The following is a 25,529-nucleotide window of genomic DNA, read 5'->3' as shown; positions in this document are numbered from 1 at the left end:
CAACCACTTAACCACATGTATAGTGAATCTTTCTTTGTCCTACATGAAGACCACCGTTTCCTCCCACCAGCCCAGATAAAGATTGGCGTAGGTGGGAGCACAGGTGGTCCCCATGGCGGTACCTTGTATTTGTTGGTATATGGTGTGGTTAAATAGAAAGAAATTGTTACTTAAAGTGTAGTCCAAAAGCTTTAAAACAAATTCATTATGCAATTTTGAATTTTCATCTCTGGCCTGCAGGAAATGTTTCACGCCTGCACAGCACTTATTTATTTTATTATGAACTATATACATAGGTCTTTATGAGATTATGTAGTCATTATATATACCCCATAATTACATAATTGAATAGACTCACATTTGTGTTAATACTTACCTTATGATATGAACATCAATGGGAATGAGAAGGAATGGTATATAGTTTAAAACTTGATCTGTATTGACCAGTAGGGGCGGGGGGTTGCGTAACATTATGGCGACATAGGTGGAAGTGCTGCTGCCGAGGAGGACCAGGAGAGAGAGAGCCCCGGGCAGGTAATTACAGCGGGGCCCCCGGGGAGATCAAACCCTCAGTACCTGTCTCATGTGGGACATCCCTGGTCTCCTGTATGTGTGTCTGAGAGTGTGTGTCTGTGAGTGAATACACCCACCCACTCTGTCTCTGCCACCCTCTATCACCCACACTCTCTCCTCTTTGTCGCACCCACACACACACACTCTCTCTCACCCACACTCTAGATATCTTATTTACTCTGGATATCTTAACTGCCCTATACTACACCGACATAACTTATACCCCTTTCTTCCAGATCTAACTCTCGAGCTTCACACGGGAGACATCGGAATCCCCCCTCACCCAGAAGACAGGTAGGGAACACATCCCTTCCAATGTATAACATTGCGGGAATGAGGTACCTGGACATTGAGGGACTGTGGATCAGGTAAGATCCCAGGCGGGATTGCTGCTTTAGATATTGTGAAGCGGGGGCGTCCAAGCACTGGTTAAGGGGTTCAGGAAACTAGTCATTCACACCTGGCTTTTATTTCTAGATCCGAGATATATATATATATATATATATATATATATATATATATATATATATACACACACACACACACACACACACGTGTAATTATGTAACAAGGACTAATTGTAGTAAAGTATAAATGTAATACAATAAATAAACTGTTATGTCAAAAACAAATGTTCTTACAAGGAATTTATTCAATTTATTTTTTTAAAAAGCAGGGCTAAGTGGCGAGTAAATTTTTGGGAGATTTGTCAACCACTGTACATTATCCTTGTGTCCTCTGCTTTGCCGGGAGTATCCAGTCCCTCCAGTGATGACCCAGTACATTACATAAGTTGGTTACTTGGAACAACCGAAATGCCTATATTGCTCACATAACATGAGTAAATGTATTATATCTTCTACGATTTATACCGTTCATATTACAGTATTACACTATTTTTGTTCTCTATTTTATACTCACCTGGATGAGAGTGCGCTTTGGACTCTTTTTAATGTAAACAAGATCAGTATCATTCTTCGTGTATATTAGCCACAGGGCTGGCTGATGAAAATTCAGAACATACATATCTACATATGTCCAGACATGCATACATATATATTTAATTTGACCAACTGCACATAAATAATAACTTAAGTAATAATACCCTCAGAACAGGGCATTACTGGCCAATAATGCCCTGGCTGGAATAGTTGAAGGCCCGAGACAAAGCCGAGCGAGCCCTTATAGTCATATTGACGAATATCGGTGTTCCGTATTCCGTTTTGTATTTCCCCTTGTTTTCTCTGCTGTTGCACAGTATCACAGTATCTTTTGCTTCAGTCCTGCCCCTGTTGCTATGCTTCTTTGCAGTAGAGCTGTCATTCAGCCTGTTGCCTAAGTAACCACCGTTTTCCCACCCCTGGGGTTTGGTTCTTTCCTTTCTCCCGGTCATTTGGTGCAGTCCGGGTCAGTTTCCCGGTTTTGAATGTATAAAATTACTGGTGGCAGAGGGGATTTTAAAATCAAGCGTCAAATGTTCTTTAGTAAACAATATAACAGCCATAATCGTAATTATCCATTAAGATTCTCCTAGCTGTTCATAAATATAATAAAGTAAATATTGCTTGTGAAATACTTTTATAACTTTTATTGGAATTAATAATAATTATATCAATATGTAAGAATAGCATTGTGAAAAATTATTTCAATTATACATTGTATATTTTATTACAATAATTAATACACAATAATATAAAATGTCTACTTATTAATAGTGGTAAATTTCCATTAACCCAACAATTGTTATGATCCGTAATTATTATATACTATATAAGAATATTGAAAATACATTGTAATCTAATATTATTGATCATTATAGCAAAACATTTTTTTTTAATGTTAAGGATCATTAATTATAATTCATATTATTGTATTTCTATCAATAATTATAACCGCTTTATTTTTAGTATAAATATTAAATATTAGTCACCACAAACATTTGTTTTATTTGTTGTCATTAGACATAATTAATATACAATAATAAACCTACTAGAAATTATCACTATTTATAGTTCATGATCTTAATCATTACTTGTTCGGGTTTTAAAAATATATAAATAAATATTAACACTAATATTTTTTATTCTGTAATGATAATCACCCTTAATGCAAAACATTATAACAAGTTATTATTGTATTTCTATTTTAATAAACACACAATCCCAGCGATTTCTAACCCTAGAACCCACCACACACATAAAACGGAAATAGTCGTGTTTGTCCAGTTTCAATAGTGCAGAATAAATGAGTTCTTCAGTATTAGATGATTCCTTTTTTTATTTGACCTGACCTGAGGAAGAGGAGAACTCTCGAAAGTTTGTCCTATGACATAAATTTCTAGTCCAAATAAAAAAAGATATCACCTAATACTGAAGAACTCATTTATATATATTTGTACATATAACACACATTTTAAGTTATGGTGGGTGAAAAAGGCGACAAAAAACCTCCACCGTTAACCAATAAAAAATATCACTTGTGAACACATTCACGTCTTAGACAGGCCTGTAACCCTGCCTTTCACCATTATCACCTAGAAGCATACGGTGCTTCCACTGCAGCAAGGGATTCTGGGAAAGGACATGCAAATGGGCACACAATGTGTCCCCTTTTGCCTGAAATCCATATAAGCAAATGCCCGCTGTTCACACAGCCTTTTAGCACAGCATGGGATTAGATGCAAAGGTGACACATTGCATGCTCATTTGCATGTCATTTCCCAGAATCCCTTGCTGCAGTGGAAGCACTGTATGCTAGTTGAAATCCCTTGCTGCAGTGGAAGCACTATATGCTAGGTGATAATGGTGAAAGGCAGAGTTGCAGACCTGTCTGAGACATGTGAATGTGCTCAAATGATATTCTTTATGGATATATGTCAAAAGGAGTGCTACTGAGCGTGGCCAAATGTATACATTAGGGCCCCGCTCATACGGCAGGTTCCATGGCACCACCGCAAAGCAGAACCGGAGATTTTCGAAGTCTCCTACCCTTCTGCGTAGGTACAGACTTGCAGTGCCCCATACTGCGCGTGCACAAACTCTGCCACTCCCCCTTCTGTGCATGCGCGAAATCGGCCATCCTCCTGTGCATGCGTAGACATGGCGGCCCCCTTCTCGGTACCGCCATATTGGCGAATCGCCGACAATGAAACACCCAAGAGGCGGGGCCCTACTGCACAACAAGAAACAAAAATACCCAATGCTACATCCAATGTGACAAAATACATAGTTAAATACTTCAACGTTAGTATTCTAATGAGTATGGGTCATTAGTTAAACCCTTTGGCCAAAGTGTTATAAGCCTGCAGCCAGTATGCAGGTCCTAACACTACCTGTGAAAATTCTCAGTTACCTCTGCTGGAGGGAGAATTGTAGCATTGGGTATTTTTGTCTTTTGTTGTATTTCTATTTTAACAGTATTATTTTATTAATACTAGGGGGGGGGGGGGTTATTTCTTAAACTGTGATAGTGCTGATCAGGACATCGGAAGGCAACTACCACAGAAATCGGTTTAATGAATAACCCCCAAATCTTCTTATAATCAAATCACAATAATAATGCATCGTCATTCTTTGGGGGTGAAAAAGAATTTCTTGACATCAGGGACTTAAAAGGCATATTTTAAGGGTTAAATTATTTTGGGGTGTGCACTGCAGGGAGGGGGTCAAATAAAATCAACTCTCCCCCAACCCCCTTTAAAGCCACAGTCCTGAGGTAAAACGTTGGCCATTGATTTAAAAAGAGATGTATTTATTTAAAAAGAAAAGTATTTATTTCCTTTTTACAAATAAAAATCTAAGCGTTTCCATGAAGATTTTTCTCCCAAATGGACTGTAAAATACCCATTTTTATTTCCGTTAACCCTTTGTTTGCCGGAGGGCCAGAGAGCCACAGCCCCCTTCGGCACTCCGATCATGTTACAGTCACGTGAATGCGCCGTCACTGATGATGCCATTTCCCTTCCATTTCGGATGTCGATCGATCTTCCCAAGCAAAACGCGCAGGATTTTTGGACTCCACCTCTTAGCCACTAAACTGTATGGTGATCCATTATAAAATCCGTAGAAAAATAGTGGCTTTTGCATAGCCGGAATAGCTGGTTTAAACCTTAAAAATGACCTTGTTTAGTAACATTTTAAATGTAATTTTTCCAGTTGAAATGGTGAATTTTCTTCAAATCTTCTTTCCCGTTATAACCTTATAATGACAACTTGGAATTTACCTACAAGAAGGAAAATTATTAAATAAATAACATTTAGGGGGCAGTAGAGGTAAGGTTTTTAAGTAACCTGTTAAATGGGTTAAAGGGTCAGTTCCACAGAGGAGGAAAGTGACCTACTGACAGTTACATGCTTAATGGATTAAAGGGTCAGTTCCAGGTAAGAACAATGTGAACTAATGACAGCGACGTATTTAACCAGTTAAGAGGGCAGTCCCATGAAGACCAAAATGACTTAATGACAGTGATGGGTGAAAGGGTCAGTCCCATGTACTGTAGGAACAAAGTGACAGTTACATAATGACAATACTTACAGGCTGGCATGATAGGAACCTCAGCTGTGACCGTGCTACTGATTCCCAAATTAGAAAGGGCACCTTTAACGAGACCACAGGTGTAGGCTAGGAACTGAGAGAGACAGAGACAGACAGCAGGAGGCAAGTGAGGGAAATGGGGGGGGGGGGTAAGAGGGGGACAGAGGAGAGAGATAGAGGGGGGGGATGAGAGAGGGAGAGGGTGAGAGAACAAGGGAGAGGGGTTAATAGTTGTGCAGTATATAAAACCCTCTTATCACACAAGGGAAAGGTCACTGACCTTACAAACTCATAGGATTTACCTTTGGGGCTTCTTCTAGATACTGCTTACTGCATGACATCTGCGTCAGCAGCAGAAACCTATTATCTTGTAGGACATAGGTACCCTGTATGGAGAAAAACAGCAGCCTCTATAAATTAATAGTGGCAGGGAGGCTGTGCTTTTAGGGGATAAAAAGGGCAAATCGCTTTCAGATTTATAAGATAATAGTGTCAAGGAGGCCAAACTCTTACAAGATCTTTAATACCTGATGGTTGGTTCTGAGATTATCAATCTGCTTCTTGAAAACGCTCATCCAGAGATCTTTACATACAAACTTTACAACCTCCAAGTCATCTTTGAACGAGGGACTGTCCTTTGTCAACCTTATAGGGGACAAGACAAAAATGTCAACTTGCGTGGAGAAGGACAGACACCCAGGTCCCCTGCATGGGGAGGTACACTCCCACATGCCCTCTGTCTGTCTCACCCTGTGTAGTTAAGGAACAGATTCCCAATTACCCACTGCCTGTCACTGTCACCCTGCAGGGGGATGTACACTCCCAGTTCCCCGTGTGCCCCCATTCTTACCTCTCAATGAGTCCTTGACCCACACGAAAACCCATACTCTCTAGGACACGTATATGTTTACCCTGATCCTATAAAGAATTAGGACAAGGTGTTACTTCTATGGACATTAGTAAGTTGATCCCCATGATGAAGCGTATACCAGTACTGAGCAATACTATCACTATACACACAGCTCCTTCTATAGGTAAATGAGATAGGGGGGTACTCTTATGTAGAGGAGGAAACATTTGCAGGTTTATAAGATAAGGTAAACGTGGTCAAGGTCTTCTGAGGCAAGAGAGGAAATCTCTTCCAGGTTTATAAAATAGGTGTCAGGGTGGCTAAACACTAGTGGGATAAAAGTGGTTATTACTTGGAGATTATTTAGATCAAAGGGTCAGGGAGGCCAAGATCTCACAGGATAGGAGAGGGAAATCGCTTGTAGATTTACATTTACATAAGAGGCCGAGCTCTTATAACATAAAAGCGGGAATTGTGCAGGTTTATAAGATACGACACTCCGCGTGTTATTGGCAGCAGCATGAGAGGGGTGTGTAATATTCCTACTATGGAAGCCACCATCGGCAGGAGTGATCAGGATCTGAATGTGCATCATGATTGATCAATCATGCACTTATGTCTGTCTGTCTCACCTCCTCTTCCTGTCCGACGCTTTTATATAAGTGAGAGACGATCTCCATGTGCAAAAGTTCAAATAGAGTCTCGTCCGCCATGTCTTAGGTCCTTACTACTACGCCAGAAGTTGTTTTTTCTGCACTCGCTGCTGTCTCTCTCATGAGCACTGAAAAATAGAAAAATAAAAAATTGCAGTGCACAGCCAGGATAAACACCAAAAGGTTAAACACCAAAAAAAAAAAGTTTTTTTTTTTTTACCATTTCTTCATTAAAAGGAGGTACAGTACTTCCCTTTTTAAACTATTTTCAATGGAGAAATGTGTACCTCTTTTTTTTATTATTAAACAATTTTTCAATAAACATTTCTTTTTTTGGACCCTACTCCCCTGGCTCTGTGCTGCAATTTTTTCTTTTTTTCATTGGATTTTACTACAAAGGCTTGCACGCCACAAATACCTTTCCTGATATGGACATGTGACTTTATCAAAACAAAAGTGAGTACCGTCCTGAATTATGAGGTTATAGACACCCCTAATGAGGCTACTGGTAAGTGTGGGACACCCCACCTTCTCTGAACCTTCATGGGGATATATGTCACATTGCTGCTAAGAATGACTTCACAGAATTGGATATAACTAATGTATTCTTCAAGATATAGGCAGTGGTGGGATACAGCCGGTTCGCACGAACCTGGTCCTAGGATTTGTGAAGTTCGCCAAACCGGTGCTTAAAGCTGCAGTTCAAGCAATATCCTGCATGTGTGGTTTTTAAAAAAAATCAGTTCTGTAGCAAGAAAAAATACTTTTAGCATTTTCTATTTTAAAAAAATGCAACTTTTGAAAGACCAATTTTCTTGTATTATATTTTAACAAGCATGCTTGTTACTATAGCAACCATTTACATTCCCCATATCTAAAGATGTCGCCAAACTTTGCCGATCAATAGACGGAGAACGAATTGACCGGCAGCTATGCAGTTCTTTAGGTAAGTAGAGATTGCCCACATGAAACTATTGAAGTAAAAAAAAAAAAAAAAAAAAAAAAAAACAGGCGCTTGAACTGCAGCTTTAACAGGCTGTGGGAGATGGTATGCGGCTGTGGGAGATGGTATGCGGCTGGCTTAAGGTATTAGCCGGTAGTAGAATCACTTGCGTGAGAGTCAGAGCAGACTACAGGGGAGGTGCGCCATCTAGCAATCTGACCCGGAACTTCCGGTGTCTGCTGTTATAGAGCGCTCCTCGCCCCATGCTGCGCCTGCTCTGACTCAAGAGATTCTACTACCAGTTAATTATTTAAGCTGGGGGAGTCCTCCCCATGCCCGTTTCCACCCAGGTAGGCATGGAGGGGGAGGACTGGGAGAGATGTGAGGGGGCTGGGAGATATATCCCCTCCCCCTTACCCCTGAGAGAGAACCTGTTGCTAAATGTTTTGAATCCCACCACTGGATATAGTCCATCATGGAGTTCACTGTTTATATATACACGATACACAGGATCTAATTGTTTCAGCACCCCAACACTTTTTTTTTTTTACTATCTCTCATATAATGTCGCTCTTTATCCGATGAGCAGTCTGTTTAAAGAACTCTCTATGAAATGTCTGCCAGCTGATGAGATGTCTCTAGCTCATCAGCGCTCCCTCTCGCTCTGTGATAAGCTGCCTAAGGAGTCTCTCTGAAAAACTCACTCATCAACAGTTTCTCCATATCAACTGTTTTCTATTTCTTAATCTACTCCAAACGGTCTCTGCTGCTTTGGTCTCTCTCCCTAGTTACACACCGCCCCACTTCCGCAACATCGCTGTTTAGTTACATTTTGCCCCACTTCCTGTTCCTTGTTACCCTTTTCTTATCCGTATTAGCCATGCCCTATTCCCGTATTTTTGTTTGTTAAGCTTTATTGAACAAAAATATATTTAGCATTTCCCTTTTTAGTCTTTACAACCACCATTATCTGTGATTCCCCACTTCCTGCTCCATAGCCGCCCCGTTTCTGACTAAAATTTTAAACAGTTGCCGCACTTCAGAAAAAAGAATGATGTAGGTGCCCCATTTCCGTCCTTTGCAGCATCACTTCCTGGATACGATCAGCCGCTCTTCCTAGTTACTGTCACGGTCCTTCCTCCCTGTGCTCTTAGTGGCTGGTCGTTCCCGAAACTACGATGTACCCTCGGACATTGAGCTCAGGGGAGGCCTATGAGGAGCGATAGATAAAATATATATTATTATTTTTTACATATTAGAATGGTTCTATTTATACGCTTATTGTATATAAGAGCATACATACAAAGGAAACGCACTGCATATGCTTTAAAACTATATACATATGTTCACTCAATGCATACACACAGTTATTCTTTTATTTGTATAGTGCCAACATAATTTGCAGCGCAGAACAATGTGGGAGGGCGGGCAATCACATATGACAAAGGAGTACATATAGGTTAAGATAAACTGAGACAATATGAAGGGGGACCCTGCCCCAAGGAGTTTACAATCTAGGAGTGAAGAGTAAGTTTAGTAGCAAGGGTTTGGCTATCAAAATGAGGACTGAATGTGCTGTACTAGGAAGAAAATAAGAGAGGAGAGTGTTGGGTAGGCCTCCTTGAAAAAGTGTGTCTTTATGGAACTTTTAAATATATGTATGGTAGGGGAGATTATGTGCGTGGTAGAAAATTGCAGAGTTAGGGTGCAGTTGAGAACTATTAGGGATGGATAATGAGATTTGATAGGGAATGTATAAAAAGTAAACTGAGCATGAAATGTTGGCATTACGCCGCGATATCCGCTCCCTGACCCGTCAAACCAGGTCTGCCACGCCCGACCGCCCGCTCCAAACTGCATGTTTAAATGTCCAGAGCAGGACCGCTGCAGTGCCTAGACAGGCCACTATGACACACCATCCTTAAAATGTCATTTAAAGATGCTGAGTCGGAGCAGCCTGTCTAGGCCGTGTAGCGGTGCCACGCGGGACATTAAAACATGCAGCTGTCAGAGCGGCAGACATGGCATGTTCGGTCGGGCACAGGAGCGGTCATCGTGACGAAATGTCTAGCGGTGAGCTGCCCTGCAGAAGTACCCGGCAGCGGAATGCTGGCAGTGTTTTAGTCATTTCCCTTTCCGGGAAAATGAATGCCACGGTGAAGAGAAGAAATGGCCATAATTTCCTTTACATTCCAATGGCTTGGGAAGGAACAAACGGCAGACAAATGACAGTAGGCGGCTAGCACCCAATGGATGCCCTTTATCTGCTGCCGTAAGCAAGTTCAGCCCAGGGTGTGGTGAGGTGCAGCTGGGTAGAGATCTCTTCTGGAAATACAGAGCCATACAAGTTTGTGGCTAGAAGGCCGACAAATACAGGCAGTGCCACTTAGCCCTATGCACACTGCTCTGCTGATCATACACACTGCGGCTGAAGAACTTTTGAGGGGAACCCTCTCGAAAAAGCCCTCTCTTTGGGCAGGTCCAGGGTATGAAAAGTAGAGAGAGTCCCTTTATGTGGTTGTTTGATCTAGTCCAGTATGTTGTCAGGTGCGGTGTAGTTACAGCAGTAAATGGCATGCACCCTTTGGCTACCAGCATAGGCTTGTGTGGAAGAAATAAAACCCCTCTCTGTACTTTAGGGTAACAGCCTGTCAGAAGACTTTAATTACATAGTGTAGCTACAACAAGAGTACATCAAATTATCAAACACCTGGGTCTGAATAAAATATAATACTGCAGCATTATTCTCAAACATCTACTTTATAAAAACTAGCAAAGAGACGTGTATGCATGATTTCACAAGGTCTTACAACATGGGGCGTATACTTCGCATTCCAGCAATTCAATTGTTATTCGATACACAAATTGGTATATATGTTTTGCAAGCTGAGCTAAATAAAATTACACAATATAACAGGAGCAAATGTTTATTCTCTTTCCAAGGGCATATCCAAGTCTCGGATTGCCTCTTGGCTATAGCCTTGTGGATGGTGCTCTGATGCCTCAAACTTAATATGTCTAAAACTGAGCTCATATTTCCTCCTAAACCTGGCCTAATATGGTACCTTTGCCACCTCCTTCAAGCACGCAACAGTTCTACCCTTAGGCCTGGGACATAGTAGATTAAGCTGTGCTGAGCCGCGCTGAGCAGATGCACTTGCCCCATGCATCTGTCATCAGCGCGGCTTTAGCAGCTGCTTCCGCACGCTTCCGCATGCGTGCGGAGGCTCAGAAAATTTCAGCAGACAGGCAAATGTAAAATTTGCTGCTCAGGGAAGCGGAGGAGCGGTCACGTGACCGCTCACATCCAATGGGAGCGAGGGACTAGCCCTGCCTCCCGGCACGCCTCCGCTCCGCCTCGCCCACAAAGCGCACTCACTGCCTCGCCTGCCAGGACACAAAAAAGCTCCAGTTTGAGCAGGCGACGCAGAGCAGGAGCGGCCCGGGGCACCATGCCCGAGGCCTTACTCAAAAACAGCAAGCTCGACCCTGCCTGTCCCTCTAAATATCATCCTGTCTCCCTCCTGCCTCTAAACTCCTTGAGTGCCTTGTATTCTCTTGCTTCATTTTCTTACCTCTTTGTTCTCTCCTAGATCCTCTACAATAAACTATTAACTCCATTGAAACAGCCCTCCCTACCCGTCATTACACACTGCTCATATTACTTGACCTCTCTGCAGCCTTTGATACTGTGGCCCACCCTCTACTCCTTCACATTCTCCATACACATAGGTATCCGAAACAGAGCTCTATCCTGGATGTCTTGCCTCTCCTATTGTACTTTCAGTATCTCATTTGCGAACACCTCTTCTTCTGTCACGCTCTCTCTGTGGGCGTACCCCAGGGGTCTGTTCTGGGACCTCTTCTATTTTCTCTGTACACACACACACACACACACACTAGGTGACCTTATCACATCTCTTGGGCTCAAATATCACCTCTATGTTGATGACAATTTACTTTTCAACCCCTGACCTTACACTTGCTGTACAGACCAAAGTCTCTGAATGTCTCTCCGCTATATCATCGTGGATGGCCTTCCACCGACTCAAACGTAACTTACTCATACTTCCTCCCAAGCCTGGCCCTACTACCTCCTTCTGCATTACTGTTGGCAACACTATCATATACCCAGTATCACAAGCATGCTGCCATGGTGTCGCATTTGACCCCTCCCTTACATTCTCCTGTCACAATCGCAGTGTAACTAAAACCTGTAGTTTATTCCCTCTGTAACATTGCAAAGATATGCCCTTTCTTCTTTTGCTCTATTGCTAAAACTCTTAGCACAGGCCCTTATTCTCTCCCATCTCAACTATTGCAACCAAACACTTATTCTGCCCTACAGACCGCCATAGTAGTGACGCGCTGATTCCCCTCGCCCAATAGGTAAACGGCAGCTCACTCATGCGCCCGTCAGCCCGTTCTGAACAGCAATACCGGCTCCCTACCTGTACCGAAGCATCGATAAGTGGGGAAAAAAGGTAGTGCTTCACTTTAAGTACATTTTCGCTTTACATACATGCTCTGGACCCATAGCGAACGTTAATGCGGGGCATGCCTGTACCTCTCCTTTTTCCTTATCTCCAATAATCTGCCTGCCCATCTCACACTGAAAGTGTACTGTATTTTCTTTTCGGATTTTTTTGTTATTAAAAAGGTACTTTAAAGAACTTTTTAGGGTTGATCTTACTTTCTATTGCAATTCATTTTTCATTATCCATTTTTGATAATTTGATTGCCCTTTTGCAATTTTTGTTACATTCCTTATAATTCTGATACGATGTCTCTGTCCCTTCTGACTTAAAGAATCTAATGCCTGCCTCTTCTTTTTCATTTACTCCCCTACCTGTTTATTTAGCCACATTGGTTTTGACTTCTTTCTTTCATACTTATCTAAGGGTATACACTGATAGGTGTGCTTTTTTAACAATGTTATAAAGACAGCCCATTTGTCCTCTACATTTTTCCCTACAAAAAATAAATAAATAAATAAATAAAATCATCCCAATGTATTCTTTATAGATTAGTCTAAAAAAATAAAAAATAAAAAGACAGGGGAGCCCAATGCTACATCCAATTGACAAAACCTATATGGTAATAAGTATAACGTTTAAATACTTAAATAATAATATTTTCTTGGTTATTTAGTTAAACCTTTTGGCCAAAGCGTCATAAGCCTGCATACCAACGTCAAGGTATAACCAAATTTGCAGGTCCTAACAACTACACTGTGAACCTTCCCCATTACCTCTGTATTAGAGGTAACAACTATAGTAGGTATGCAGGCTTATGACGCTTTGGCCAAAGGGTTTAACTAAATAACCAAGAAAATATTATTAGTGTATTTAAACTTTACACTTATTACCATATATTGAGAGATAGATATATAACAAAGACAAACACAGACCTCTTAGATGAGAAAAAAAAAGAAAAAATATGAATATTAGGCCACAAGACCCTATCCTTACTTACAGGTAAATAATTTGAAGTGCAGCAGCAGAGAGATGCAGGGGTGAGTTTCACCACAGTATAGAACAAAGTCCCATCAACATAGCACGTAAATACCGTTCTTGTTTGGAGCCTGCCGTGATGTACCGTTGTTCCTCTGTGTGGTCGTCTGTCAGGGGTGCCCGGTAGGATCCGCGTCTGCAATCGCAGATCTCCCCGCGCTGGGATCCTCTTGTATCTTCCGGGTACTTTCTCCCACAGCTGACGTCTCGCATCTGACGTCACAGCCTCAGTTCTGTCCGTGTGCCAGGAAAAGAAACTCAGTCTCTGCAAGACTCCGTTTACAATGGTACAGCGCCACCTAGTGACCCAACTAGTATTGCTTTCTCCTAAAGCTTTGACAGGGGATAGTGGCTGTAATTCCTGCTCATACTTTTATTCCCCCAGTAATGATGAACATAATTAGCTGCATATTACAGTACATTGCATTTAAAGTGCAAGTTACGACAAACCTACTAATTTAATTCATATAAACATCTGTACTGGAGCATATATAAAATATTTAAAGGTCAACAAGTTAATATCCTAACATATTACAAACAATAATAAAATGTATTAAACTTTGAAATATAAAATTACCTAGAAATTATTAACACTTAAAGGAATGGGACAATATCTACATGTTCAGACCATTGGGAACTCTTGTATGTACATTATAAATCCATAGCTGTTCTTTCTGCATTCATTTCTTATTGCGGTCACCTCCTCTTATATTAGGGGGGGATTTGCTCAAGACCAAGGAATTTAAAAGCCATTAAATCATCATGTTTTCATTAAAAAAAAATGCTTGGGAAGGTTATGCAGCTTTTTATTTTGTTGTAAGTGTTTTTTGTGCATTTATTATATGAGTAACATGTTCATTAATTCTAACATGGAGTTCTCTCTTGGTTTTGCCTATATAATCAAGGCCACAGGCACAAGAAATGTTGTAAACTATATACTTTGACTTACAATTTATAAAGGCCTCTATTTTTTCCACCTTCCCTGATAGTAACAAAAATTCATTTTTTTGATCCATATATTTGCATAACAGTTATTGCATTTATAATTCCCTAACGGTTTTGAGGTCAACCAACCCACGCCATTATTTTTTGGGGGAATTTCTTTGAGAAGGCTTGGACTTAAAATGTTCCCGAGGGACAGAGCTTTTCTAAAACAGACTTTTGGTTTATTTTCAACAATACTACCCAATATTGGATCCTCTTTTAATGACATTGCAATGGTTTGGTTATTGTGTTCTGTATCTTATAGTGCATTGGATTACCGTATATTCCGGCGTATAAGACGACCCCCAACTTTTCCAGTTAAAATATAGAGTTTGGGATACACACACACACACACACACACACACACCACTATACATATATATATATATATATATATACACACACACACACACACATCACTATATATATATATATATATACACACACACATCACATACATACATACATACATACATATATATATACACATACACACACACCACTATATATATATATATATATATATATATATATATATATATATATATATTACACACACATCACATTATATATATATATATATATATATATATATATATATATATATATGTGTTCGACAAACCTATACATTTGCTCGCCCCGGGCGAGTGGATTTAACCCCCGGCCGAGTAAATATTGGCCCAAGCAGCACACGTTTGGTACTAGGTGGCGAGTAGATTTTTTTTGTGTGGCGAGTAGATTTTTTGGTGATTTGTCACACACACACACACACACACACACACACACACACACACACACACACACACACACACACACACACACACACACACAGAGGAGGGCTTGTGTCTGTGTGCAGAGGGACGCCCCGCCCCCTCTGCAAGCACAGGGAAACAGCAGCAGCACGGAGATTCTGCCTGCCACTGCTCTGCTCTGCCCCCAGGTTTCGCCGCACAGGCTGCGCCCCCCAGCGTTTTATTTCAATAATTCCCTGTTCATATTTTGTCATATTTTTATCAATAATTTAATCCAGTTTTTGTAAATGTAACATCCTCATCTCCATGTTCTGTTATTAATAATTTTAAATCATTAATTTCTTTTTTTTTAAAGATTCTATATCTTTACTTCTCCCTTGAATCAATAAATCGCATGAGTTGGAAAGAATAGTTATCTTGTATTCTATGCCATTCTTGTAAAAATATATTATTATCCTTACCATAGGTCGGTTCTTTAATTATCCGGAGCCTCCTAGGTATTCTGTTTGTAGATCATTTTCAATACTGACCATAATATAAGAGGAGGTGACCGCAATAAGAAATTAATGCAGAAAGAACAGCAATGGATTTATAATTTACATATAAGTGTTCCCAATGGTCTGAATGAACATGTTGATATTGTCCCGTTCTTTTAAGTGTTAATGATTGATTTATAGGTCATTTTAAATGTTATATTTCAAAGTTTAATCCATTTTATTATTGTTTGTAATAATGTTAGGATAGTAACTTGTTGTCCTTAAATATTTTATATATGCTCCAATACAGATGTTTATATGAATTAAATTAGTATGTTTGTCTTAACTTGCACTTTAAATTCAATGTACTATAATATGCGGCCAATTATAGAACACACAGTGTTCCCCGCACTCCAAATAAATGCAAAAGAATCAATGATACTTGAAATGCTGATATGCATTAATGAGCAAAAGTGAAAAACATGAATTGACAATGTGCAAAAAAAAACGCAAATCACATCAAATGAACAGGAGGGGGAGGGATGGGGGAAATGTGATATCATTAAAAAATGCAGGATATGATAAAGAAATCCTTAACGGGGAAGGAAGTGGGTGCGGTGAGAAGCAGGGGGCAACATTTCAGGGTCACTTACCCCTTCTACAGGCTAATTCCCATAGTCACCACAAAGTGGGACTACAGTATTTCCCGACTCCCTCACAGCAAAATCCTCCCAGTGTAAAAACAAATGCAAAAACAAAACTCCAGGCGGATGCAAGCAGTATTGAATTCAATTAATGTCATCTGATATATGCTCAACTGATGCACTAAACACCTGACAAACCCTTGTAGGCTGAGAGCACATAAATGTGAATACTACTATTGAAAATCAATCTTTGCAAGTAATGGCAAAATCACTACCAATGAATCTCTAAGGCCCAAACAGGTAACAGTCCTCAGTGAGAGAAGCCCTGCTAAAGTAGATATTGCAAAGGAAAAACCTGTTGTCTGGGGGTAATTCTCTCGGGCTCCTGCTCCTTCAGCCAGATGGGTGCTGATGTGTGATCAGCCATCCGGTTGGAATGCTCTGCTCCTGGTTATTCGAGTACTTCCTGGTATGCGTGCACACCGTCCGTGACGTCACAGTGGGCGGGGCTTGCTTCAAAGTATGCTAAACTGGCAGAAGATGTCTCCTGTTTTGTTATGCAAATGCCGATGATGTCACGGACTGTGCACGCATACCAGGAAGTACTCGAGTGACCAGGAGCAGAGCATTTTAAACCAGCTTGCTGATCACACATCAGCACCCATCTGGCTGAAGGAGCAGGACCCCTAGAGAATTACCCCCAGACAACAGGTTTTTCCTTTGCAAAATCTACTTTAGCAGGGCTTCTCTCACTGAGGACTGTTACCTGTTTGTGCCTTAGAGCAGTGGTGCACAAACTGGGGGGTGCAAGATTGTTCGGGGCGGGGCGGGGTTCGGCGGTTGCAGAGGCCCTGCGCTCTTCCCCAAGGCATTTCAATTAATGCCGGGGGATCGCGAGGCCTCTTCAACTTACCTTACCTTCGGCAACGCGGCATCATGTGACATAACGTGACCCCACGACGCTGGAGAGCAGGTAAGGGAAGGGGGGCGCACACTGGAAAGATTGCACACCGCTGCCGTAGCCCGCGTTTATGGCGAATGGCGATGCGGCCGATGACGTCACCTGTCGCCACTGACAAAAGTTGAACTTTAGTTTTGAGCAACGTTGCTGGCGACAAGGCCAGTGACATCACGAAGGGGAGGGCAGAGTGCAATAGGCGCTCTGTGATTGGTTTACAGACAGTCACATGTCTCAAATAAAATAACACTGACTACAACATTTTTGGTTGCGACGTCGCTCCGTTGCATTTACTATAAGCGCATGCAACGGATTCAATGTATTTGTTTTGGAGCGACGTCACGTTGCCAGGCACTATAAGCGCAGCCTAAGAGATTCATTGGTAGTGACTGTTGCCATTACTTGTAAACATTGATTTTCAATAGTAGTATTCTCATTTATTTATGTGCTCTCTGCTCTTAGGCTCTACAAGGCCTACAAGCATATATCAGATGACATAATTCATTGAATTCAATACTGCTTGCATTTGTTTTTACACTGGGAGGATTTTGCTGTGAGGGAGTCGGGAAGTAGTGTAGTCCCGATTTTGTGGTGACTATGGGAATGGGCCTGTAGAATTAGGTAAGTGACCCCAAAACATTGCCCCCCGCTTCTCACCGCACCCACTTCCTTCCCCGTTAGGGATTTCTTTATCATATCCCTCACTTTTTAGTGATATTACATTTCCCCCTTCCCTCACCATCCCTCCTGTTCCTTTTATGTGATTTTGTGGGTTTTTTTTGCACATTGTCAATTCATGTTTTTCACTTTTGCTCATTACTACATATCAGCATTTCAAGAATCACTGATTCTTTCGCCTTTTATTTGGAGTGCGGGGAACACTTTGGGCCTCATGCTATAAGCGGCTTATCAGCAAAAAAAAGCCTAAAGCGATTCAGTAAGCCCCGATAAGATGACAATAAAAGCAAAAATGAGTTTTTTTGGGGTTTTTTTGCCGAAAAAATAAATAAAACGCCAACCGCTCGGCAATAAGCCACTTTTTGCCGCTCATCGCCAACTTTTCAAACTCGTTGTTTTCTAGTAGCCCCGATCAGCTGATCGCCGCTCTAGAATGGAGATTTTGTCTCCAAATCGCCTTGCCACAAAAAGTTGACAAGAAGGTGGTGAGAAGCTGCCAATGATCGGCGAGAAGGGACGTAGATAAAATCAGGCATTATTTTCTGCATTGGATTGATGCCGGGGTCTCCGGAGCTGATATCCATTAATATCAGCACCGGAGACCACTGGCATGAATCAGATGCCTGAAAAATGCATTTATAGCCCACTTCATTACCTTAGCAGCTAACCGTTAAGGCAACGAAGGTGTTAACCACCAGTGCAATGCTTATTCTGGGTAGTGGGGATGGGTGAAGGTGGTATTTGGCCCTTGGTGGGTGTTTAGGCCTTGAAGGGGATTGCGGGTGGACTTAACTCCTTCATTATCTTAGCAGTTAATACCGCTACTGTAATGAAGGGGTTAAGCTCTCCCGCTACCCACCAGGTCAGACAAAACACCCATCCTTAGAGGCTAGTACCCCCTTCTCTCACCCTCACTACCCACAATAAACACAAATACACACAACAGCCCCACTACCCACCTCCTAGGCCCCCAATAAACATTACAATATCTAATAAGCACCAAAACACAACCCACCCCGTGCCCCCACATAAAACCATTTTTTTTTTTACACACAGAATTAATACCACAGGCTGTCGGGGTTCCCGGGTGGTCCCCACGGGTGTACGCAGGCCCCACAGTGCACCCCGGGGGTTTCCCACGGGTGTACGCAGGCCCCACAGTGCACCACGGGGGTTTCCCACGGGTGTGTGGGGGCCCTCGGGTGGTCCCCGCTAGGCTCTGTGGGCCTCCAGGTGATTCCGGGTCCACGGGTCATCCCCACGGGTGTCTGCGGGCTAGGCTCTGTGGGCCTCCAGGTGATCCCTGGTCCACGGGTGGTCCCACGGGAGTCTGGGGGTCCCCGGGTCATCCCCACTGGTGTCTGCGGGCCCTTGGGTGGTTCCAACGGGTATCTGGGGGCCCTCGGGTGGTCCCTGCGGGCCCCATAGTGGTCCCCGGTTCCTTCCCGCAGGTGCCCGTGGGTCCTCGGGTGATCCCCATTTGGTTTATTGGGATTTTTTGTGTGTTGATTTTTATATGTAATGTGTTGTATTTTGGGCCTGTTTTGTTTTAGCTTCACCATTTATTGCTGTAGTGTTAAATCATGCCCATACTATATGGGCATGATGTGCCCACTGTACCAATGGGTGAGTGGTTAGGCCTCCCAGGTAGGTAGCAGGGCAGGGTGGGTTAACCCCTTAATTACTTGTATAGGGGTTATTAACCGCTAAGGTGATTAATGGGTTAGGGGCTATTAGATTGTATTTTGCTATGTATTCTTTCTGGCAACTGAGGACCTGGACCAGCAGTAAACTGCCGAGGACTCCCTTCACATTGACAGGGTTAAGTAGAGCGGGTTTTATTTATGCTGCCTGGCTAATGTTGTGTTTGTGGGCGGGCGCGAGACTGGCGGGCGAATTTCGCGGCTGGGATGCTGGGCGCGCGGTAGAATCTGAGTTGGCGGGCACGGGCTCGCCACGGCGCTTCATCTCCGTCCCACGTTGTGAGAGGGGGGGAAGCGTTCCCACAGGCAGTAGACCGGACACCCTGCTTTCCATGCGGCCGGGCCCCCTGACTCACGGGGCCAGGGACGCCAACCCCGGCAGACCCCCCTGTTGGCGGCCCTGTGTGTGTGTGTGTGTGTGTGTGTGTGTGTGTGTGTGTGTGTATACATACACACATATAATATAAATATGTGTGTATACGTAATATAAATATATGTATACACACACACACACACACACACACACACTGTTTGACAAATCACCCAAAAATCTACTCTCCGGACCAAAAAAATCTACTCCCCTCCTAGCCCCTCCCCCACTTTAAAAAAATGGAATTAATTCCTAATAAGTGTGGGGGATGACTGACTGACACTTGGGTGACTGGAGACAAGGGGGGGGGGGGTGGAGGTTTTAGATCCGGTTTAATATGTAAGTACACTACCTCCTCTTGTATTTGCTTGATCCTTCCGAAAAAGAGAATAACCCTCTAAATTAACTGCCCAGTCATGAGTTTCATCCCACCATGTTCCAGTAATGCCTATGATATCATACTGCTCTCTTGCAGCTATTAATTTAAGCTCCCCCATTTTATCTGTCAGGCTTCTTGCATTAGCAAGTGTGCATTTAAGGTTTTTTTCAGTCTGTACTATTACCTTAGCTGCTCCTGCCTTTCTGCGCCCATTGGGTTTAGTCTTTAGTATATTGTATCTATAAACTTGGCCCGCCAAAACTGCCTTTAGACATCTATGCATATAGAATATGGCCAAATGCAAATTCCCACAATTGTATTGTCTATAACTGTTCTGTTTATGTGCCATATGTCAACATTGGTTTTTGCCTTTTAATTTGCTCTTTCTTATGTTATGCTGAAATCTATACATATAAAACTGAAGTGTTTGTCTGTCAGGATGTTTGTCTGTGGGTTTGTGCTCGCTCTCATTGGCTGTCAAGCTCTCCCATTGGCTGACTGTGGGGTGGGCCTTGGTTGTCATTGACTTTCATTGCCTGACTACAGGGCGGGCCTTGGCTCTCATTGGCTCTACCTCAACCTTTTTAACATTCTCTCCCCCCCCCCTATTACCGCTGTGAAGTACTATGTACATAGATGGTGCTTTATAAATAAAAAATATACATACGTACATGCTTCCCCTTTTTCCATAATTGTAAACAGTACCACCATCTGTCCTGTTGCCAAAGCATGTTGTCTTGGCGTGACCATTGACTTCTTCCCTTACCTTCTCCAATCACATTTACACACTGGTTGCTTCTTCCTCCATAACATTGCCAAGATCTATCCTATCTTCTGTCAATTTACTGCTAAAGCTTTAATGCTTGCACTTGTTTTCTCCCATTTGGATTATTGTAACAAACTGATAACAGGCCTCCCTGCCTCGCATCTTTCTTCTTTGCAATCTATCCAAAATCTTGCAGCTAAAAACATTTCCTTATATCCAAACAATCTTTGTTCATCTCCTTAATCCCTCTCCTGGTCTTCAAGTTTCAAAACATCTACAAAGTTCTCCTTAGCATCAAAGCTCTCCACTTATCTGCTCCTCCCTACTCGTCCGCTTTAGATCTCTCCTTATGTTCCTGCTCATCTGTGGTGCTCTGCTCATAAGTGTCCTCATGAAAGTGTAAATATACACCGAAACGTTGAAATTAAGCAAGATTTTAGATGATTATAATACTGGTGTGCCTTTCTTTAAATACAAGACTGATTTCAGTGTGCAGCTAGAATACCTGCATTTGAATAGACACCCAGCAGTGCAAATTAAATAAGTGTGTTCCCTTCTGCAATATATCTATTCCATCCCTTCCACCTCTACTGCTTGTTCTCGCCTTAAACCTTCTTCCTTCCCTGCCCCTTACCTGTGGAACTCCCACGCACTCGGTATACGCCAAGCACCTTCTCTCCTGACCTTTTAAGTCAAGCCTAAAACACATCTTTTAAATGGAGCATTTCAGTAGCCTGGACTAATTTCTATTGTCCCACAGTCGCTTCGGCCAAGCACTGCCTTGTACTGCCCTTACTCATTTACCTGCTGTAAATGTCCTAATATATTAATTGGGTTGTAAACTTTTCGGGCCATGCATTTTCTGTCCTATTGTTTGATTTTTGTTAGTTGTAATTATTGTAATGTAATATAATTTCCTGTATTGCATTGTCTATTTTGTAAAGCGCTGCATACACAGTTGGCCCTATATAAATAAAAGTATGTATGTATGTATATATAATGTCGCTACTGAAATGTGATCACTGGTAATTATAGAAACATAAATGTGAGAGAAATAGTATAATGACACAATAATAGTAAATGATCAGAGAGTGAAATTAAGTGCAAAACAGTGTAACAATAAGAATAAAAACATAAAATGGATGCAGGAACAGTCCTGCAGTGATCCTTGTGAGAAAAGAACCAGAGTTTCATATGAAGATCAAGGTGTCCAATTTTCAGCAGTAATTCCGCAGCTTTCAGCGATGATGCGCCACATCCGGAGGTAACCAGATAAACCCAGAGAGAGAGAGAGAGAGGGAGCGCGTGCACCACATAGTATAAATCCGGTTTAAAAATGTATTGGTACCAAAATTTTTTAAATCCTCCAAGATGGACAGAAGTAAATACGCATTGTGAGAATAATTTTTTTGAAAATCGGAGTAAGGGAGGATCCAACGGCATCCACAATAGGTAGTGACCGCTACTCGCGCCCCTGCAGCACCAGTAGATGTACAGTATGGCTGTAGCAGTCCCAGCATGAGACAGACGCCAAAAATGTTCAGGGAACGAGAGGAATCAGTTGTATGAGATGCAGGGTTGCAGGAACCTCCACCAGACTCCGGAAAACACTTTTGTGCGTGAAGGCAACACACAGGTAAGGGGCCCCTTCTGTGTTAATCCCGATGGGCCATTAATTCACCTTACTGAGATTGTAGGGAAGACAGGTGAGAGGCAGGAAATAGGTTATAATAGTTGAGGGACGTGGTGTATGTGGTGCTCAGAATTGAACCGGTAGCTTCATGCACATAATTGTAGATAAGACCATAAGCTTGGTGGTCTGACGATATAGGAGTGCCCCCTCAATAATGTAATAACAACTGTAGGGTTGAGTGACAAGTGGAGTCAGTTGGGACAACCACCGTGATGTACACATTGATTACCCTTAGGAGTTAATAAAAAGGAACTATGTCCATTGAGCAGCAGGATTTTATAAGGCACATTGGCACTTTACCTGCTCATCCAGGGGGCACTCTCCGGATCAGTAGCGTGCAATCCATCAATGAGAAGTCCAGGAGAGTAGGTGGTGTGGATGGAGCACAGCTTCAGACGCCCTGCAATGTGAAGCAGGGAAAAACAAAACCAGGCAAGTAGGTGGATAAAGTACTATTGTACGAAACGCGTAGGTGCGTTCCACTTGTCCTATTTTTGTTCCCTGTATGTGTTTTCTGGCTTAATACATTTTTTTGATACTACACGGAGTGGCCTGGTTTTGTTTTTCCCTGCTTCACATTGCAGGGCGTCTGAAGCTGTGCTCCATCCACACCACCTACTCTCCTATAATAGTTGAGACGGGAGAGAATGAGGGCCTGTGTTAAGAGTTTTAGCAGTAGAGCAATGGAGGAAAGAGTAAATATACACTTTTATATGACTGTTACATAATATACATTATATATTGGCATCAGCCCTTGTCGATCCATTGCTGGTAGTGGTGGTGTCCTCCCCCAGAAGCCTGTATGAGTTTAACAGCTATAATTGTACTTTTTGCCCTCTGAGCATGTCCTGCTCTTTAAAAAGAAAAAACACGTTTAAAATAATGATTTTCTTAATCTCTAGTGCAGTGTTTCTCAACCAGGGTTCCGCGGAACCCTGGGGCTCCATGGAGCAGTCCCAGGGGTTCCGTCATGCCGCCCACACTCACTGCGGCCCGGCAACGGATTTCCTGGCCCTTCCTCCTCCTTCTCCCTCCTCCTCCTCCCTAGGAGCACGCTCTAGCAGGCTGACACTTCCGGTGCCTGCTGCTATAGAGCGTGTGCAGTCTTCTCGCCTCCTGCCCGCTGCTGCTGCCGCCTGAGGTGAGGAGAGGATCCCTGGTGGTGGCGGATGCTCGGGCGGGATGGGGGGACATGCAGGGGGGGGAGAGTGATGTGGCATGCAGGGGGGATTGATGTGACATGCAGGGGGGTGGGTATATGAGGAGGATGAGGGGTGCTGGGGGAGATATGATGATTTTACCCATGCGGCCCAATTTTTTTAAATATGTATTGGGGCAGTGGGGTCTTTTTAAAATGTATTGAGGTGGCGGGGGCATTTTTAATATGTATTGACGGGGGCGGGTATTTTTATTATGTATTGCGCGGTGGGGTTACATGTATTTTAGGGGGGTGGGGTTTTTTGGTATGCATTTTGTGGGGATTGAGTGAGAGGGGTAATTGACGGAAGGAAGGGGCGAGAGAGGGGCTAGAGTGAGGGAGGAAAAGAGGGAGTAAGTGAGATGCGGGGGAGATAAATACATGCGAGGCGGGAGGGGGGGAGAGTGAGTGAGACAGAGGGGAGAGAAATGCATGGGTAGAGGGTAGGAAATAGAGGGGGCTCGTGAGGTGTGAAATTAACCTAATATGTATCAAACGGGTTCCCTGAGATTTTTCGAAAAACTTCAAGGGTTCCTCCATACAAAAAAGGTTGGGAATCAATGCTCTAGTGTCTATGGTTACCATTAAAAATAGAAATAGCTATGGAAAAGGCACGAAGAGATGTCTTCAAGTAAGTAAAAAATAAAATGCAAAAAAAAAAAAACAGGACTCAACACAGACTGCTGTTTCAAATTTGTATGAAAAGTAATAGAAATAAATAAATGTTCATTAAGTCTGGCTATAAAAAGATAATCACATATTTGGTATAGAGAGAGAAGGAAGTGAAAGTTTAGGTTTGAAACTAAAAGTAGTGCTACTACTCGTGCGTAACGTCCTGTGTTTTTTGCCCACGTTAGGAGAGATGTCTTCTCATGGTTACCAAACGGTGGTCAAGGGAGAAGCTTCAGAGAGTGATGATGAGGAAGAGTTATATGTGACCTCCATCCTACCTGGGTCGTTGTCCGGTCTAAAAGTCCAAGGCGAAGCCTCAGAGACAGACGAAGAAGAAGAGTCTGCGGAGAAGATGGAGGCATCTTCCCGAACCTTGGAAAAGCATTTTCCCCCGTTGGTTGTCATCAGAAACGAGGGAGAAGGTTCTCCAGTTGGGATAGAAGAAAAACCCACTGTCAACATTCGACAGCAGGGTCGTTACAGCACACTGCTGCAGCAAAAACTTCTAGAGAGCAATGCCCGTCTGTACCATGATGTCAACAACACCATCAGACAAGTGTATCATACAGCCACCACTGAAATTCGAACCTTAACCAACCAGCTCAGCAGCTCCCAGAACGGGATCATCAACGCGTCCCACAGCATCCGACTGGCCCTTGAGGACTTAAAAGCAGTGTCAGAAAAAATTGATATTATTACCAGCTGCAACCTCCTTCCTGACATCCGGATCGAGGTTTCCAAGGCATAGAATCAATTGCTACTTTTAAGTTGCTGTTGTTACTCCCCTCGAAAGAAAGCTTATGACGTAAAATTGTATTCAGAAATATTGACTTCCATATCAATAGTTCTAGCATTGATTTTGGTTGTTTTTGTGCTTCGCAGAAAATGGTAACTGGCACAATATAGTAACTATAATTTCAGGTGGTTCTGGCATTCTTTAATAAAATCCCTCCCTCATCTTCCATGCCTCATTATTGAAAAAGTAAAAAAATATTTATAAAATATTTATTTATACCAGGGACAAAATATATATATATGGTTTACCTCTAGTTTTAAAGTATGTCCTGGATACAGAATATTATATATTACTGTTACAAACTTGTTTAAAGTATGGAACAGTCTTGAAAGATCTTAAACAGGAGGCAGTTTTGAGGGACTCTGGTAAATAGTTCCAGAAGTGGGATGCACGTT

At 42.4% G+C, this 25,529-nt stretch overlaps 2 protein-coding genes across 6 annotated transcripts; one reads left to right on the top strand and one right to left on the bottom strand.

Moving 5' to 3' along the window:
* Positions 1-4,302: 4,302 nt before the first annotated feature.
* Positions 4,303-16,433, bottom strand: TRAPPC6A (trafficking protein particle complex subunit 6A). 4 transcript variants are annotated; one of them, XM_075608742.1, is made up of 9 exons: positions 16,277-16,433; positions 13,028-13,298; positions 8,591-8,762; positions 6,589-6,737; positions 5,957-6,024; positions 5,634-5,751; positions 5,409-5,492; positions 5,107-5,200; positions 4,303-4,795 (listed from the first exon to the last, which is right to left on the bottom strand). In XM_075608742.1, exons 4-9 carry the CDS (start codon positions 6,667-6,669, stop codon positions 4,764-4,766), a joined length of 477 nt encoding a protein of 158 aa, XP_075464857.1. In that variant the 5' UTR covers positions 6,670-6,737; positions 8,591-8,762; positions 13,028-13,298; positions 16,277-16,433; the 3' UTR covers positions 4,303-4,763. The 4 variants fall into 4 exon arrangements, with proteins under 4 accessions (XP_075464857.1, XP_075464856.1, XP_075464858.1 ...); XM_075608741.1 differs by having other exon boundaries at positions 13,121-13,298; XM_075608743.1 differs by lacking the exon at positions 16,277-16,433 and adding an exon at positions 16,197-16,219 and having other exon boundaries at positions 13,121-13,298.
* BLOC1S3 (biogenesis of lysosomal organelles complex 1 subunit 3) lies at positions 16,433-25,297 on the top strand. 2 transcript variants are annotated; one of them, XM_075608739.1, is made up of 2 exons: positions 16,433-16,632; positions 24,524-25,297. In XM_075608739.1, exon 2 carries the CDS (start codon positions 24,529-24,531, stop codon positions 25,084-25,086), a length of 558 nt encoding a protein of 185 aa, XP_075464854.1. In that variant the 5' UTR covers positions 16,433-16,632; positions 24,524-24,528; the 3' UTR covers positions 25,087-25,297. The 2 variants fall into 2 exon arrangements, with proteins under 2 accessions (XP_075464854.1, XP_075464855.1); XM_075608740.1 differs by lacking the exon at positions 16,433-16,632 and adding an exon at positions 16,749-16,894.
* Positions 25,298-25,529: the final 232 nt, after the last annotated feature.

Source organism: Ascaphus truei, chromosome 7, assembly GCF_040206685.1.
Source record: "Ascaphus truei isolate aAscTru1 chromosome 7, aAscTru1.hap1, whole genome shotgun sequence".
NCBI lineage: Eukaryota > Metazoa > Chordata > Amphibia > Anura > Ascaphidae > Ascaphus > Ascaphus truei.
Note: the sequence above shows the minus strand (reverse complement) of the source record. Positions and strands in the feature narration are given on the sequence as shown.